General features: G+C 37.3%; 2 protein-coding genes and 1 pseudogene across 2 annotated transcripts; all 3 read left to right on the forward strand.

The window, feature by feature from the left end:
* The first annotated feature begins 381 nt into the window (after nucleotides 1-381).
* Nucleotides 382-3,185, forward strand: LOC130421217 (scavenger receptor cysteine-rich type 1 protein M130-like). Its single transcript, XM_056748998.1, is given in 4 exon segments — nucleotides 382-562; nucleotides 662-961; nucleotides 2,445-2,754; nucleotides 2,798-3,185. Coding segments are annotated over 4 exon segments (1,179 nt in total).
* Nucleotides 3,186-3,411: 226 nt separating this feature from the next.
* LOC130421220 (deleted in malignant brain tumors 1 protein-like) lies at nucleotides 3,412-6,807 on the forward strand. The gene is made up of 9 exons (XM_056749004.1): nucleotides 3,412-3,496; nucleotides 3,742-3,921; nucleotides 4,220-4,525; nucleotides 4,612-4,911; nucleotides 5,010-5,315; nucleotides 5,404-5,703; nucleotides 5,791-5,885; nucleotides 6,428-6,520; nucleotides 6,707-6,807. The coding sequence occupies exons 1-8, from the start codon at nucleotides 3,412-3,414 to the stop codon at nucleotides 6,515-6,517; spliced, it is 1,662 nt and encodes a 553-aa protein (XP_056604982.1). The 3' UTR covers nucleotides 6,518-6,520; nucleotides 6,707-6,807.
* Nucleotides 6,808-10,062: 3,255 nt separating this feature from the next.
* LOC130421221 (deleted in malignant brain tumors 1 protein-like) overlaps nucleotides 10,063-18,021 on the forward strand; it is a 29,435-nt pseudogene continuing 21,476 nt past the window's right edge.

The following is an 18,021-nucleotide window of genomic DNA, read 5'->3' on the forward strand; positions in this document are numbered from 1 at the left end:
GGATGGGGATCACACAACTGTTATCATACACATGATGCGGGAGTTTTCTGTCGAGGTGGGATAGATACAGCGGTAGTATTCCCTCAATTAAAAATTTTATGTCATGTTAAAACCATAAAAACTAGACTTTATATAATGTTTATATATCTGTATTTGGTATTATTTAACACTTAATTATGCTAAATAGATTTGTAGATAATAAATTGCACTAATTCCTTTTTTATATCTATTTACGTTCATGCCTACCCTCTTTTAGACATTAGACTGGTAAATTCAGCCAGTCTGTGTTCTGGAAGAGTGGAGGTCTTACAGAATGGTCAATGGGGAACGGTCTGTGATTCTGGCTGGGATTTATCAGACGCTACAGTGGTGTGTAACAACATGGCATGTGGGCCTCCTTTAGCAGCAAAGATTGGAGCTTATTATGGTCAGGGTTCAGGATCCGTGTTGATGGAAGATGTGAACTGTATTGGAAGTGAGACATCAGTGACACAATGTCCATCAAACGGATTAGGAGGAGCCAGCTGCAGCCATACACAAGATGCTGGAGTTATCTGTCGTGGTAAATTGAAAGTCTAGTTGATGACTAAAGATCTCATAATAATAAAATGCAACGCCTGAAATGGTTAATGCTGTATGTGAAAAAAAATGTGTTCTGCAGAAGTAAAGCTGGTGGGTGGTACCGGTCCATGTGATGGAAGAGTTCAGGTGCTTTATAATGGTCTGTGGGGTCCTGTGTGTCACACTGGTTGGGATCTGGTAGACGCCACGGTTTTGTGTCGAGAGCTGGGCTGTGGTGAAGTTACAGGAACATCCTCGTATTCAGCAACAGTTCACGGGCCAAAATGGATGGATAATGTGACATGTACAGGAACAGAGTCGACACTGCGAAACTGTCCATTTACCGGATGGGCCGTGAGCAGTTGTGTGAGCGAACTTTACGCAGGAGTTGTTTGCAACAGTAAGATCATTCCTAAAACTTTATTAACATAGAATGTTTTTTTTATAAATAAGGCTCAACATTCAAGTATTTCTCATTTAAAAATAGAAAGGCCCAGTGTCAGTTTTACTTGCACATGCCAAATGTTTACTTAAATTGATATTTACAACTGTAGGTCTGATTCTTTACGCCCGTATTTGCTTAGACCAAAAAAGTAATAATGCAGAATTTGGGGATTTTATCAAGTGCCACCCAATTAACAAACTTACACACAATAACATCCAAACTAAATTTCTCTTTAATGACAAACATTGTCACTCAAAACCATAACATTAATGTATTTTGTAAACTGAGGTGAAGGAATGTATGTAAATAAGAACAAGAGAGTTTGTAAACTAAAAGCTGTTATTTAAAAAGACAGAGTCAAAATATTTCTCTTATGATGGAGTCGGTGAAGAGACATTAACTGTCTTTAGAGCTCTTGCACATTTCTCAAAATTAATTTGAAGATAAAATGCAATTCATTTTGGGACACTTTTAAACATGGTTTCCAGCACCGAGAATCTTTTACTTTTTACAGTGAACATAAATCAGTGGAAAAAAATTAAGAGACAATACTAGATGCACTTTGGTCATTCCGGACCAGTATCTGTTGAATTTTAACAATGTCAAACCTCATGAGTGACATTAAGTCATCCAACAGCAATGTGAAAGACTGGCAGCCTGACAAGACACAGAAGAACTGATAAAAATCACAGAACTTTTCCTAAATAATTGTATAAATAAAGATATTCATCTGAACATGTTTTCTTTGCAGTATTTGAGGGCTGAAAAAAGAGAGCATCTTTTCTGTTATTTCCACCTGCTTCTCCAGTCTTCCTTTTCTGCAAATAAATGCAAATTGAAACAATATATATAAATTATATATATTTGAAATTTGGTAAAAAATATTGTTAGTAGTTCACAGAAGGAAACAAAAAGGATAATTTTCCACTACACACCTAAATATTTAATTTGGAAAAACTGAAAATAATTTTGAAATTGTATTTTTCCATGCCTGTGTACTTTGTACATGTGTTTGAAGTAAACATTTGTTAGAAAGTTTGTGATCTGCAACAACTGTTCATGAAAATGATAAGTATATAGTAAGTATAGTAAGTATAAAGCAATGTTTCATTCAAACTAAGAATGCATATGCAAGGTCAGAACAAGTCAGAACCAAATGATTTGAACCTGAATTTGTTTAGAAAATGGTGTTTCAAGTGGCATCATTCAATCATACAACAGACGGCTCAAAACTCTGTAACCAGATTACCAGAGGCGAACGTAGTTGAAAATTAAACAAAACGTTGACCTGTACAACTCTGCATCAAATCTAGAAACATAAAAATCCATCAAATGTGATCCTTTTGACATTGTTTCATACTGACAGCTTATGAGACAAAATATAAGAGAGGATTCTGATTTTGAACATCCACTTATTGTTCTGTTCACTCTCTTTTAGATGTAAAACTGGTAAATGGAGGTAACCAGTGTTCTGGAAGAGTGGAGGTCTTACACAACAATCTGTGGGGAACGGTCTGTGATGATGGCTATGATTTTAAAGATGCTTCAGTGGTGTGTAAACAAGTAGGTTGTGGGCTCCCTATAGCAGTAAAGCCTGGAGCTTTCTTCGGAGAGGGTTCTGGACCTGTGTGGATGGATGATGTGAGATGTACCGGGACTGAGTCGTCTGTGAAAAACTGTCCATCAAAGGCTTTAGGAACAAGTACATCCAGCCATGAACAAGATGTTGGAGTCACCTGTCGTCGTAAGTTGAAATGATCGATTGAAACAAAAGATCTTCTAATGACACAGTTCAATGCCTGAAAGAGCTCATATGTGAAACTAATATTTTCCTGCAGAAGTAAAGCTGGTGGATGGTACCGGCCCATGTGATGGAAGATTTCAGGTGCTTTATAACGGTCTATGGGGTTCAGTTTGTCACACTAACTGGGGTCTTGAAGATGCCACGGTTTTGTGTCGAGAGCTGGGCTGTGGTGAAGCTTTACAGGCAACCTCATATTCAGGTTCATATCTTGAGTCAAAATGGATGGATTATCTCGGATGTACAGGAAAGGAGGAGTCAGTGCGGAGCTGTCCATTTACAGGATGGGGCGTGAGCAGTTGTGGCAACGGACTTTACGCTGGAGCTGTTTGCAATAGTGAGATCCTCTTTATCTTTCTCTTTAAGGACATTCGCTAATGTTCTTACTCAGTTTTTGAAAGCATCCCAACGACAGCTTTATGTACATAGAACAGAATTTCCTGCTTTTGGACATCTACTTATGCTTTTGTCTCTATCAGGTGTTAAACTGACAAATACAACTAAACAGTATTCTGGAAGAGTGGAGGTCCTGTATAATGGTCAGTGGGGAACCGTCTGTGATGATGGCTGGGATTTAACAGACGCTGAAGTCGTGTGTAGACACATGGGTTTTGGGACTCCTAAAACCGAAACGACCGGAGCATTCTTCGGACAGGGTGTAGGACCCGTGTGGTTGGATGATGTTAAATGTACCGGGACTGAGTCAACGTTGAAAAATTGTCCATCAAAAACTGTGGGAACAAGTACCTGCAGCCATGCAAAAGATGCCGGAGTCATTTGTAACCGTGAGATAAAAGTCCTTGGAACATTGTGGGATTAAGAGTTTGATGAAAAGTCTCTTTTTTTTTGACAGAAAAAATCGGCTTTAGAGTGAATGACATATTTTGAAAAGAATGTTAGCATATTTAATAACATGTCCCTTATTTATTTGTAGCTCCCGTCAGGTTGGTAAATGGCTCAGACTCTTGTTCTGGTCGAGTGGAGGTTCTTTATAATGGAACATGGGGAACTGTCTGTATGGATGTCTGGGATGAGCTTGATGCAGCAGTGGTGTGTAGAGAAATGGGATGTCCATCCCATGCGGACGCAAAACGATTTTCTTACTTTGGATCTGGTACGGGAACAATATGGATGGACGATGTTCAGTGTACAGGGACTGAGGCGTCACTAAAGGACTGCAGGTTTAATGGATGGGGATCACACAGCTGTAATCATACACAGGAAGCTGGGGTCATCTGTCGAGGTTTGATTTTTACGTTGTCAATCACCATTCAACCCTTATGTCACTGCTTAGAATGTTTGACTCAAAGTTCGGTCTATCCAGTAGATAATCCATAAAACGGCAACACATTCCTTTCAAAGATTTGTCTGCACTTTGATATCTACTTTCGGTTTCTTCCACCCTCTTATAGATCTTAAACTGGCAGATACAACTAGTGAGTGTTCTGGAAGAGTGGAGGTCTTAGACAACAATGAGTGGGGAACGGTCTGTGATGCTGGCTGGGATTTAACAGACGCTGGAGTGGTGTGTAAAAACATGGGTTGCGGGTCTCCTGTAGAGGCAACGATCGGGGCTTATTTCGGACAGGGTTCAGGATCCGTGTTCCTAGAAGATGTCGACTGTACTGGGAATGAGATATCAGTGACACAGTGTCCATCAAATGGTTTAAGAACAAGCTCATGCACCAATAGAGACGATGCTGGAGTCATCTGTCAAGGTGAGATCAAATCATACTTTATGACTAATAATGATACGATACAGTTTAGTGCCTGACAGAGTTTATACTGCATGTGAAACTTGCAGAAGTAAAGCTGGTGGATGGTATCAGTCCATGTGATGGAAGACTTCAGGTGCTTTATACCGGGCACTGGGGGTCAGTGTGTCACACTGGTTGGGGTTTGGAAGATGCTATGGTTTTGTGTCGAGAGCTGGGCTGTGGTGAAGTTTTAGAGGTCACCTCATACGTGGGTCCATATGATGGGCCAAAATGGATGGATAATGTCGCATGTAGAGGAAAGGAGGCGACACTGAGGAGCTGTGGGTTTAGCGGATGGGACGTGAGAAGTTGCGTAGGCGAACGTTACGCAGGAGTTGTTTGCAACAGTAAGATCGTTTCTTAACCTTCCTCTTCTTTTAAAAACATGTTACACATTTTAAACATACAGAGCCCACTTTTAAACAGTTTGTTCATTCTTTGTTAGATATTAAACTGGCTGAAGGAGAGCATATTTGTGCTGGTCGAGTGGAGGTCTTACATAATTTTAAGTGGGGGACGGTCTGTGATGTTGGCTGGGACTTAACAGACGCTGGAGTGGTGTGTAAAAACTTGGGCTGTGGGACACCTTGGGAAGCAAAGTCTGAGGCATTCTTCGGAAAGGGTTCAGGAACCGTGTTGATGGAAGATTTAACATGTACTGGGAAAGAGCTTACCGTGAAAGATTGTCCATCCAAAGCAATTGGAACAAGTTCCTGCAACCATAAACAAGATGCTGGAGTCATTTGTCGAGGTAAGATAGAATCGTCCTTTATGACTATTTGATGCAGTTAAATGCCTGACAGAGTTTTTACTTTATGTCTAACCAATGTATCCCACAGATATAAAGGTGGTCAATGGCACGAGTACATGTGATGGCAGACTTCAGGTTCTTTATGATCAGCAGTGGGGTACAGTGTGTTACAATGGCTGGGATGTGAATGACGCTACAGTTTTGTGTAGTGAGCTGGGATGTGGAGAATTTGCAGTGCCAGTGCCATATAAGGGTCCATTTGTTGGGCCAATTTGGATGGATAATGTTGCATGTACTGGAAAAGAATGGCTGTTAAAAGACTGTTCGTTTACCAGAGGGGCTGTGAGCAGTTGTGCCAACGGACTTCACGCAGGAGTTGTTTGCATCAGTAAGATTATTTACGAAACTTGCCGCTTAATCTCACGTTGTAATATATGGGTTTTCTTTTGATAAACCATTCCCTTTTATTTCACAGGGTTTGTGAGAAAGAATGTGGTAAGGATCACCGTTACCGTCGACTATGAAATTGATGTCAATGACCCAGATATCAAGAAGAGCATTTTAGATGAGGTGAGGTTACATGAGTTTTACTATAGTAACCATAGTTTTAAATTGGTATTTGTAATGGTCTCACTACAATAAGTGTAGTTGAGTGGCCTGGGCTATCTTGCAGCTCTGCGACGAAGAAACACATGAAAGTAGATTGCACTGAAACTTACGAGTCAGATTGTACGCACTACACAATCATGCCAGCAGCCATATCACACTGTAGCCCAAGACTGGTTGCTTACTGTGGATGGGAGACCTCCTGGGAAATATAGGTTGCTGCTGTAAGAGAAGTTGGCGAGACAAGCAGGGGGTGCTCGCCCTGTGATCTGTACGGGTCCCAATGCCCCAGTATAGTGACGGGGACACTTTACTGTAAAAAAGCACTGTCCTTCAGATGAAACATTCAACCCAGAACCTGACTCTCTTTGGTCACTAAAAATCCGATGGCACTTCTCGTAAAAACTAGTGCTGAAAGCCCACTTAGGAAGATTCCCTTCTTGTGTTTTGACTAGATGATGTTTTATTTAAATGTCAGTTAATCTCTGAGGTTTTCTGTTCGACAGATAAACACAGTGGTTAAAAGCAGAGGGAATTATTTTGCAATCTGGAAAACACAGCTTGACGGCTCGGTATTCCAAAAAATAGAATCATGACAGGTGTGTAAACCGAGAGCTGTTGCTCTGTCTTTCTCTTCCTTGAACATAATATATTTAGACTTAGAATTATAAACATTTATTTTATGTTAAAGGATGTTGAGAATTTGAATTTACTGATAGATGTTCCATTAAAAATGCTTTTATTATTGATTTCATATTATAATGTAAAACATGTTGTTTTCACAGGTCCCCCTTTGACTCTCAGATAAAAAGCATACAACTTCTAGTAATAATGTAATGCAAATCTTTTTATAATCACTTTTGCTTCATTGCTTCCACCTAACTATTATTAAATTTAGTTATATATATACATCATTACATATGTGGTAGGTAAAGCTTCATATAATTAATAAACTGAAAATGTATAATAACTATATTAAAATGTTATTTGTAGTGTAATGCCACCCCTGTGGCAGTATAAGCTTATGGCCTTGATATGTATGGCAGTAAAATTAAAGAGAATGCTGTTCAGACTTCATTGTGTGTCTGTGTTTATTATGGTGATGCTGTAAAAAAAGATTCTGATTATTTTACAGACAAAAGTACATTTTGAATACTGTCATTTTACAGGGAAAACCCGTTTTATGGATTTATTTCTGGTGCCCCAGCTGCAAGAAAATTTATTTTCTTTTTATCAAGATTTGGTTTTTTTACTGTTTCTTTTTTACAGTCAAAAACTATAAATTTACTGACCAAGACAACATATTTGCAAGAAAAATGGCGTTTAATATATATATATTTGAATCCTCTAATTTTACAGAAAATTTTCACCGTAGAATATTGTGCAAAATAATCTTAATAACATTAGGTAACATTGCCGTTTCAATAACAACTAGAAAACATGTTTAATTCAGAGTTCTCAATTGCTCAAATGCAGAGTCTTAATGGGCTGAGGATTGTGTGAGCTTTAGCATGATCTCAAAAGGTTTTAAAAAAAACTTTTTTTTACCTTGTACTGAAATGAATGGGACTTTCAAGGGTGCAGGTCTTGTGAGCGCTGGCATAATGTTTTTGCATTACACTTACTAAATCTTCTAGAAAAAGCATGTCAAATAGCAAAAATGTATTCATGCGTTTATGTTTTTTTTCCACAATCTCATCATTTATAATTCCATTTATGTTATATTACATTTTTATCCAAAGCAACGTACAGAACTATTTTAGTTTAAATGTGCTGCAAGTTGCTGTGGATAAAATTGTCTGGCAAATTGTCTGGAAAAGTAAATGTATTAGTGTTGTTGTTCACTGTTGTCTGCTGAGTGAGGTTGAGCACAGAGGACAGGTCAGGACACCGCATTGACTTCCATTTTAAGCTGAGCAACAAGAAACTGCAAAAAGGAGTCATTTTACCAGGGTTTTTAAATTTGCTTTTTACTTTCAAAAATGTTCAGCTAATTTTTATACTGTCAGTTACCTTAACTAAAAATACCATAAACAAATTTAAAAGAGTAAGTTGAAACGACATAAGTCGTTTGGTTGTTATTTCAAACTTTAATGTTTTAAACCTAAGAAAGCAGCCTGATGTTAAGGTATAAATAATAACAGGTTTGTAAACTTTCTCTTCTTTAAAATTTCTTTAAAGAAAGGTTTCAATGTGGACAGTAAACTTCCACTTTTTACAATTAGGTGTATTTATTTAGCAGACACTTCAATCCAATGCGATTTACATATGAGAAAGCATTTCACGTGTCAATGAGGCAACATTAAGTGCATTCTAACTCATTACATGCATGACAAGAGTTGATGCAAAGGAAAGACGATCAAGATAGAAGAGGGTTCTGAGTGTTTAGTTAAGTGAATGCAAAACAGGTGTGTTTTCGGGTTTCTTTATATGTTATGTATATATACATGTAAGTTTTCTTGATGCAATATTACCCTTTAAAACATGCTGTTTTCACAGGTCTCTTGTGACTACCAGACAGAAAACACACAACTAGTTACAGTAAAAAGGTCATTGTGTCTTCTTCATTGTTTGCACTTCATACAGATGAGTCGCCTTTTCATACCTAATTTGAATTGAATAGTCTGTGAATTAAATGTTTATACGATTTTTATGCGTGTTTAAGCTATGAGCTGTGTTTCCACCTGGCTATACAAACGGATGGGAATTATTGGTAACACTTTATAATAACTGCACGCTATGAATCATTAGTTAAGCATCAGTACATAGTTAATTAATCATTTATGAAGCATTAGCCCCACATTAATAGACATCAGTAAGCAGTTTATAAATACAGCTATAAATGCTTTGTTCTTGATTTATAAGCATGTATATAATATGCTTAATAATCAAATATTCATACTTTATTAAGGATGAATTCATCATTTCTAAACTAAGGATTACATTACCTACAAACCAGTTAGTTTGGAGTTGTCAGTGGTTCATGAGATCATTTAGAAAGTGTAAGTAAATGATAAATAAACTCTTTGAATGCACATTTATACATCTTATTATTCTGACATATAGTAACAGTTACTTAATTTGTTAATAAATGTTTTTTAACACACATTCCAGATGTAATTCATGATTAATTAAGGTAGTTATAAAACATTTACTAGTTGTTAGAGAATTATTTTTGTGAGCTCATCTAAAGTGAGGACTATGCCTTGTAAAGCATTTACAGTTGTACAATTTTAATTTTGCATATTTTTTATTAAATCGTTTTATATTCATTAATATGTACAGTTGTACAGTTTAATTTCTTTCGCATCTTGAAATAAATATTTCTATGTTCTGTATCCATCTTTGTTGTTTTTTCCTATTTCTGCTTAGAAGATAACTGAGCCTTTAACTCTCATTTGTAAATGCTTTACAAGGCATACACAGTCCTCACTTTCAGTTCCTGTTTATTCAATGAATTTATTCAATAATTTCAAAAACTTTTACAACATTTTCCAACAAGAATAACTTGTGTAATCTCTAAAGACTACCTTTACTTTTCAATATCAAAGGCATGTACATTAATTTTTTTTTCCAACAAGAATAACTTGTACAAACTCTGTAATCTCTAAAGACTGCCAACCTAACCAAAGGCAACACTTTTCTGAACAAGGGTAACCACCAAACTCAAAAATATAACTAACTCTTTAAAACTTTTAAGATAAATGAACATTAAACACTAACAAGTGTTTATTTTTACTGAAAAATGTACGCAAAGCATGCTGGGAAATATAAGTCCTCTGCCCTATTATAACTATTTTATGTTAACACAACACAACTCCTTTATGTTGTCCCAACATGCATGGATTCAGTTATATGACTAAACATAAAACAATCATGTTGTAACCATATTTTCCAAAAGTTGTGTAGCTTTAACTTAAGCAAGTTAAGTAAATTGAACAGACAGCAAAAATTTTTTTTTTGAGTGACTAATGATTCATAGCGTGCAGTTATTATAAAGTGTTAACGAATTATTTGTTCTGGGCATGATGTAGGAATCATCTGCCGAGGTTAGTCAAAATCATTGATTATGATTAATGCTCTCATGAGAAAACATAATGGCTTACAAAAGCTCATACTGTATGTGATCCAAATATCAGATATGAAGCTGGTGGATGGGACGAGTCCGTGTAACGGCAGACTTCAGGTTCTACATAAGGGGCAATGGGGGTCTGTTTGTAACACTGGATGGGGTCAGGAAGAAGCGACAGTTTTGTGTCACGAGCTGGACTGTGGTGAAGCTGAACAGACTATGTCATATGTGGGTCCATTTGCTGGGTCAATATGGATGGATAATCTTGAGTGTACTGAAAATGAGTTGTCGCTGTGGAACTGTCCGTTTACCGGATCTGGCGTAAGCAGTTGTCCAGACGGACTTTACGCAGGAGTTGTGTGCAACCGTAAGATTCAATGTGGATTTGAGTTTTATATTCAAACTGTATTTAAAAAAAAGTTGAATAATGTGCTATATGGATCAAATTTTTCAATCAATGCTTTTACATGAAACCATTCTTGCTATAATATTTTCATGTTTATTGACACAGATCTTGTGAAAAGAGCCGTGGTACGGATTTTGATAAAAGCTCAGAGTGATGTCGATTTAAATGACCCGAATATTAAGAAGAAACTTATGGACAAGGTGAGGTAACATTAATTTTAATGTGCAGTGTAAAACTTGCTATAGTTTTGCAGCTGGTTTGCCAGTTACGTACTTTAGATTTAATTGAAAATGTATCATAAACATAAACTTTCCTATTTCTTATATTTTCTTTCATAAATAAGACTAAACATCTAATATGGAGGACTAGACCTGCAAGAAATATTTTTTACTAAAAAAAGCCAAAAATGCTTTGGAAGAAAGTAGTGTTGCTGTGCAAATTTTGAATCTCAAAAGTAAAGTTTAATTAAACTGAAAATAGCACTAAGAGGAAAGTTTTAAGTAGTAATTAAATATGCAGTTAGTTACTGGCAAACCTGCTGCAAAACTACATCAAGTTTTTACGGTTTGCAAAGTATAAAGTATAATATTCACAATATTTGTGTGGTATACAGGGGAGAGCGGAAACAGCTGTAAATTCTTTAATTTGAAAAGTAAAAAACTTTAATTGCATAATATTGCAATATTTTTTTTTACAAATAAATACATTTAAGAAATTGTTACTGTTTTGTTCAGCATGTATGCTGTATTCTCAAATGTCTCTACAGGTGGTTACTCTTTTAATCATTATGTCTTTCTCTTGCTTCTTTATTGCACTGTCATCTAGTGGCTGTTTCTAAAATACAGGCAACCAGTAGATATTATTAGGTTTCTTTGTGACAATGATGTATTTTCCATGTCCAACTATGAAGATTTCAACGAGGAGGGATGCATATGTATCAAAGGATATAAAAACACAGAATTATTTATTGTATTGTGATGGTGATCTTTTTATGTTCACCTTTGCTTCACTGTCTCAGCTTTAATAATCGAATATTAAAGATCACATCATTTTTTTATTAATCTGATAATAATCGTATTGAACCTGCATTTTTGTGGTAGTTAAATCATGCTTCATGTATAACAGAACTTAGAATCAGAAAGTTTACATTTGTGTTGCAACTATAAATGATGAAGTAAGAATCCAGTGGGATGTAAAATGTTAAAGCATAAAACTAATTCATTAAAAAAAATTGTGATTGAATTATATGTAGCGTAACGTAATACCATGGGTTGCTGTAATGCCCTTGACATGTTTGGCATGGCATTCAATTAAAGAGAAAGAAGTTCATACTTTCATGTGTCAGTGTGTTTATTTGGGCTTCCAAACATTTTTTATTTTTCAAACCACTCAGCAAGGTTTCATTTTTAAGTTCGGGTCTGGTATCATTTTAAAGACAAACCTGTCACAGTAAACACGATTGTTTGAGTTCAAGCTTTCTGAGCTTCGGCTTTTAGACTTTTCACTTGTCTTGTATATTTTTTACCTGCCAATTTAGAATTTCATGTGTAGAATTAGTGTTTCTAATGTTGTCAGGGTATACATGCAGGACTTTTAAACTTATGCAAACTTATGTTTAAATAACGCTGCTGGCATGAGGTTTTTTTAGTGTGTTCATGTAAATATACACAAATGTTTAGTCTTGCATTCCTAAAATTTGACATTTTTTCCATGGGCTTTAAATTGCAAATTTTCTCACAGGCCGGGGTGGTTTTTGACCCGCCAAATATTGTCTTCTGGACTTAAATAAATACAGACAGAATGTAGTTTTGCCCGCAGCTTTATGAATGAGTTTCCCTGCTTTGAACCTTGACCCATTTAAAATGTTGTCTATGATGTGCCATTAAATCAATTATGAGGCATACGTTTGGCTTTGAACACAAAATGATAAATCCAGAAAACACAGATGCAAACTTATGTCTGTGTGAAACCAGGGCTGTAGTAAAGTCCACCTTTGTCGAGTCCAAGAAAAGGCCAAGACCAGGACTAGTCGAGACCGAGTCAAGACCGAGTCTAAAGAGATTTGAGTCCAAGTCAAGTCCAAGTCCAAAGAGGTTCGAGTCCAAGTAAAGACAGAGTCCAAATGAGATGGTCCAGACAGAGACAGAAAAAAGAATCCTCTTCAAAGATCAAGACCACGTGCTTTATTTGTAATGATCAAAAAGCGGAAAAAATTTGGTTGTTTTATTTAGCAATTTCACCAGTGTCACATAAAACAAAGTACAGCTTCAGATTTTCCAGTGTTTTTATTGTAGTGTAACAATCACATGCGGGGCTGCCAATGGAAAATGTTCTTACCAGTGATCTCTTCATTGAATCAACATCACTTTGCAACCGCAATTAATGTTAAAAGTATGTAGAAGTTTCAACAAACATCATGTGATCAATATTTTCTTTAGTTGGGTTCTTCATTGTAGTTGGACATTCATTGTGCTAACAGTTTAACAGTGTGCACAGTTTAACAATAACCGAGTCGGAGAAAAATGTCTCGGACTCAAGTACTACAGCACTGTGTGAAAACATGTGAAAGATAAACATCTTAGATTGTAGTCAATTAATCATTAATTTAAAATTTCATGGAGAGTATATTTTCTATATCTCTTATTAATATTCTGTTAAATGTCTAAATGTAAATATTAACGTTGTCTGCTGAGTCCTTTTTAGAGGAGGAGCAGAGAGAGCAGGTGTTTCTTAGTCCAAAGAAAACATATTGACCTCTCCTTGACTCACACAAAGGACAAAGAAGGTGCAGAACTGGACTGAGATATTTCACGAGGTGTAAGGTTAGTGAATGGCTTTATTTTACTGTCATTTCATAGAATTATCACCGATGTAGTATTTTGTTTGCTTTAAATGCTTTTAACTCTTTCTGTTATTTCCCCTTTAATAAATTTATATGTTGTATAATTTAATAGCTACTTTAGTAACTAATGCACAATTTTGTAATAAATGTAAAAGTGATGACTGTATTTTTTTTTTGGCAGAAAGTTACTTCTAAACCTCAAAAGAACAATATAAATGATGATTCAAATGTGTCAGACAAATTATTTAAATTGATTTGATTTTTTTCTGCAGACATCATGTTATTGTCCTTGTGCCTGGTTATCTTGCTTGGTAAGAAGAAACATGCCGTTTGTTTATAAATTGTGTTGAGCATCTGGTCACTACGCTTGTATTAAATGATTGGAAACACAATTTGTCAATGAAAACGTACACCGCACTTGACATGTCTTGTAAATACACAAAGATTTTGGATGTCATAATTTCTACTCTTTGTATTATTATGTACTAAATTTATTCCATTCTTTGAATCATATTTATCTAATTGTGTGTTTGATATGTACGCGCAGATTTTGGAAAAGGACCTCCAGTCGAAGCTTCTGTGAGGTTGGTGAACGGTCCCAACTCCTGTGCTGGACGAGTGGAGGTTTATTATAATGGAATTTGGGGAACTGTGTGTGATGATTACTGGGATCTATCAGATGCTGCAGTGGTGTGTAGACAACTGGGCTGTGGACCTGCCATAGAAGTGAATGTGCTTGCTTATTTTGGACAAGGTTCAGGGCAAATATGGATGGATGATGTTGCTTGTGGTGGCAGTGAGTCCACACTGCTAAACTGTGGACACCCGGGCTGGGGAACACACAACTGTGTACACGGTGAAGACGCTGGAGTCACTTGTCTAGGTAAACAGGAGCTAAATACTGAATGTACACACTGAATGTAACCATTGAGCATTGCTAATCTCTGACCCATTTTTAGTACTAGCATCGATCTCCATAAGGATGGTGAACGGTGACAAGCCTTTTTCAGGACGAGTGGAGATGAATTTACAGGGTCAGTGGGGAACGGTGTGTGATAATGGCTGGGATCTGTTGGATGCTGCGGTGGTGTGCAGACAGCTGGACTTTCCAAGGGCTGTAGAGGCGAAGCTTGGTGCCTATTTTGGTCAAGGTTCTGGAAAAGTATGGATGGATGCGGCACAATGTTCTGGTTCCGAGGCTTCATTGGTGAGCTGTTCATCCACGAGATGGGACATAACGAGCTGTAGCCATGAGAAAGATGCTGGAGTCGTCTGTGCACGTGAGCTAAAAGTCCTCATTGCATGTTGTTCACCCAAAAACAGAAATTAAACAAAAGCATACTTAATTTTTTCCTGTATTTATGTTTAGCTGCGGTCAGGCTGGTGAACGGTCCCGACTCATGTTCTGGACGAGTGGAGGTTTATCACAACGGTGTATGGGGAACCGTTTGTTCAAATGACTGGACTTACAGTGAAGCTTTTGTGGTGTGTAAAGAACTGGGATGTCCAACCGGTGCTGAAGCTGTCAAATACTCTTACTTTGGATCTGGTTCGGGGAATGTATGGATGGCTAATGTTCTGTGTTCAAGAAGTGAATCCACACTTAAGAACTGTGCGTTTTCTGGATGGGGATTAAACAACTGTGATCACACGGCTGATGCTGGAGTCATCTGTCGAGGTGAGGTGGGGGGATAGAAAGTTTTTCTTTTATGTTTTGCTTTAGATACTTGTAAATGCATACAAAAGTAGTGTGGCAGAAAGCATTTAAGCAAGTGATTAATATTGGTACACCAGTCTCTCCAAATGTCTGTATATAAATATGTAAAGTATTTGGACCTGTCTTGTCTGTATTAAGGATTATGTAAAAGAATTTATACAAGAAATTGCAAGAATGACACAATCACATCTCCTCATGGTTTTGTCCGTTCTTAGATGTAAGACTGGCAAATGGAGTTGATTCGTGTGCTGGAAGAGTAGAGATCATGCATAATGGAGAGTGGGGAACCGTGTGTGATGATGCCTGGGATGTATCAGACGCTACAGTGGTGTGTGAAGAGATGGGTTGTGGGACTCCTGCAGCAGTAAGGACCGGGGCTTATTATGGTCAGGGTATGGGGTCCGTGTGGATGGAAGATGTGAGCTGTGCTGGAAATGAGTCAACAGTGAAACAGTGTCCATCACAGGAGTTTGGAACAGCCAACTGCAGCCATACACAAGATGCTGGAGTCTCCTGTAGAAGTAGGTTGAAGTCGTTGTTTATAACTAAAGATCTCATAATAATACGGCGCAACGCCTGAAAGAGCTTATGCTGTATGATGAAACTTATTTTCTGCAGATGAAAAGCTGGTGGGAGGTTCTGGTCCATGTGATGGCAGAGTTCAGGTGCTTTACGATGGTGTGTGGGGTGCTGTGTGTCACACAAGCTGGGGTCTGGAAGAGGCTACGGTTTTGTGTCGAGAGCTGGGCTGTGGGAAACTTATACAGGCAACCTCATATTCAGGTCCAGTGTATGATTACAAATGGATGGATAATCTTCAATGTACAGGAACTGAGGAGTCAGTGCGGCAATGCCCGTTTTCCGGATGGGGCGTGAGCAGTTGTGGGAACGGACTTTACGCAGGAGCCGTTTGCAACAGTAAGATCATTTCTGAAACGTCTTCGCTAAATCACACCTGACCTTAATTAAAGATGACATTTTATTTTAAAGTCTGTTATATTTCAATATTTAAACTGAGAATCCATGCAGTATTAGGGATGTAACAATATCTGTATGATAATACCTTGGTATAACTTCCACGGTATTTATAGCTCTTTTTAAAATGACAAATGATTATTTGGAAACATGCCACAAGCATCTTCTATTCTTAATCCGCTGATCATTGCTGTAACTTACAGGTAGGAGTTATAGTATGAGATGGGCAAAATGACCGAAAAATCGCACCAGATGGACCTTGACAAAGGCAGCATCTATTATTTTTTTCACCTTCCCTATGTTAGGCCCTGAAGACCTAGCGCTTAAAACAGTCATGTGACCACATATTGAGACAATTTTGCTATCGCGATGGATAATATTGTTACATCCCTATGCAGTATATAACCACAGAAGTCTGGGGTAAGACCCCAATGTGCCATAGTTCAAACGCACAAAAGACGGGCTGAAATCTCAATATCTCCTGAAAACATGATGGAGAAAAGGCGAAGCATTGACCTCTACAATGCCGTCTCAAGAGGAGAAACAATATGCAGACAGTTTAAAAAAAATTCCATGTTCTTTGAATTGCAAAATTTCTCGCTCTTTGACTGCGTTTCTAAATCCGACCCATCAAAATATGATCCCACACACATAATTTATATTCCTGCTCTTTTAACCTCTATTCATTTTGTTATTCTCCTTTAGGTGTAAAACTGGTGAATGGAACTAGCCAGTGTTCAGGAAGAGTTGAGGTCTTATATTATGGTCAGTGGGGAACAGTGTGTAGTGATGGCTGGGATTTAACAGATGCTGCAGTCGTGTGTAAAACCGTGGGATGTGGGCCTCCTGTAGAAGTAAAGACCGGAGCTTTCTTTGGACAAGGTCAAGGACCTGTGTGGCTGGATGACTTGAGATGTACTGGGACTGAGTCATCAGTAAAAAACTGTCCATCAAAGGCATTAGGAACAAGCAACTGCATCCGTAAAAATATTGCTGGAGTCATCTGTCAACGTGAGCTAAAAATCCTTGAATTATTCTTACATGTCGTTCACCTGAAACATTTAGTGTGTCATTTTTATTTGTTCTAATCTATATCATTCTAAACCTGTCTGCTAACACAAAAGAAGAATCTTCATGCAACTCTTACATTGACAGTAATGTATGACTTGATTGTTGGTTGTCAATCGCATAAAATACAATACAAATTCTGGGTTTTTACAACCCATCGTTGGGTCAAATATGGACAAACCCAACAGTTAGGTCAAAATAAATGGGCTAAAATCGTTTAAAGAAACCAAGAATTTTTTGTTTGAAACAACCCAACTTGGGTAAATTTATAACCCAACGACTGAGTCTGTACTATTCTGCCCCAATGTTTGGATGTAGTAACCCATCATTTTTTAGAGGGATCTCGTTCACCTCCACATATTTTAACAATGCCGCATGGTTTGTCATTTGATGGAAAAGAGTTGCATAAAGTTTTTTTTTTGTGTTTTACCGATAAAATAACAACATTTTGGAAACAACATGGTGAATAAATATGACATTTTAAAAACGTTTCATAATTTTTTTGTCCTTTATTGATGTTTAGCTGCAGTCAGGCTGGTGAACGGCCCCGACTCTTGTTCTGGACGAGTGGAGGTTTATCATAATGGCGTATGGGGAACCGTGTGTTCAGATCTCTGGGATGTTCTTGATGCTACAGTGGTGTGTAAAGAATTGGGATGTCCAACAAATTTTGAAGCAGTCAAATATTCCTACTTTGGATCGGGTACGGGAAATATATGGATGGACGACGTTCGGTGTACAGGGACTGAGTCATCACTAAGGGACTGCACGTTTAATGGATGGGGATCACACAACTGTTATCATACACATGATGCGGGAGTTTTCTGTCGAGGTGGGATAGATACAGCGGTAGTATTCCCTCAATTAAAAATTTTATGTCATGTTAAAACCATAAAAACTAGACTTTATATAATGTTTATATATCTGTATTTGGTATTATTTAACACTTAATTATGCTAAATAGATTTGTAGATAATAAATTGCACTAATTCCTTTTTTATATCTATTTACGTTCATGCC

This window comes from Triplophysa dalaica, chromosome 5, assembly GCF_015846415.1.
Source record: "Triplophysa dalaica isolate WHDGS20190420 chromosome 5, ASM1584641v1, whole genome shotgun sequence".
Classification (NCBI taxonomy): domain Eukaryota; kingdom Metazoa; phylum Chordata; class Actinopteri; order Cypriniformes; family Nemacheilidae; genus Triplophysa; species Triplophysa dalaica.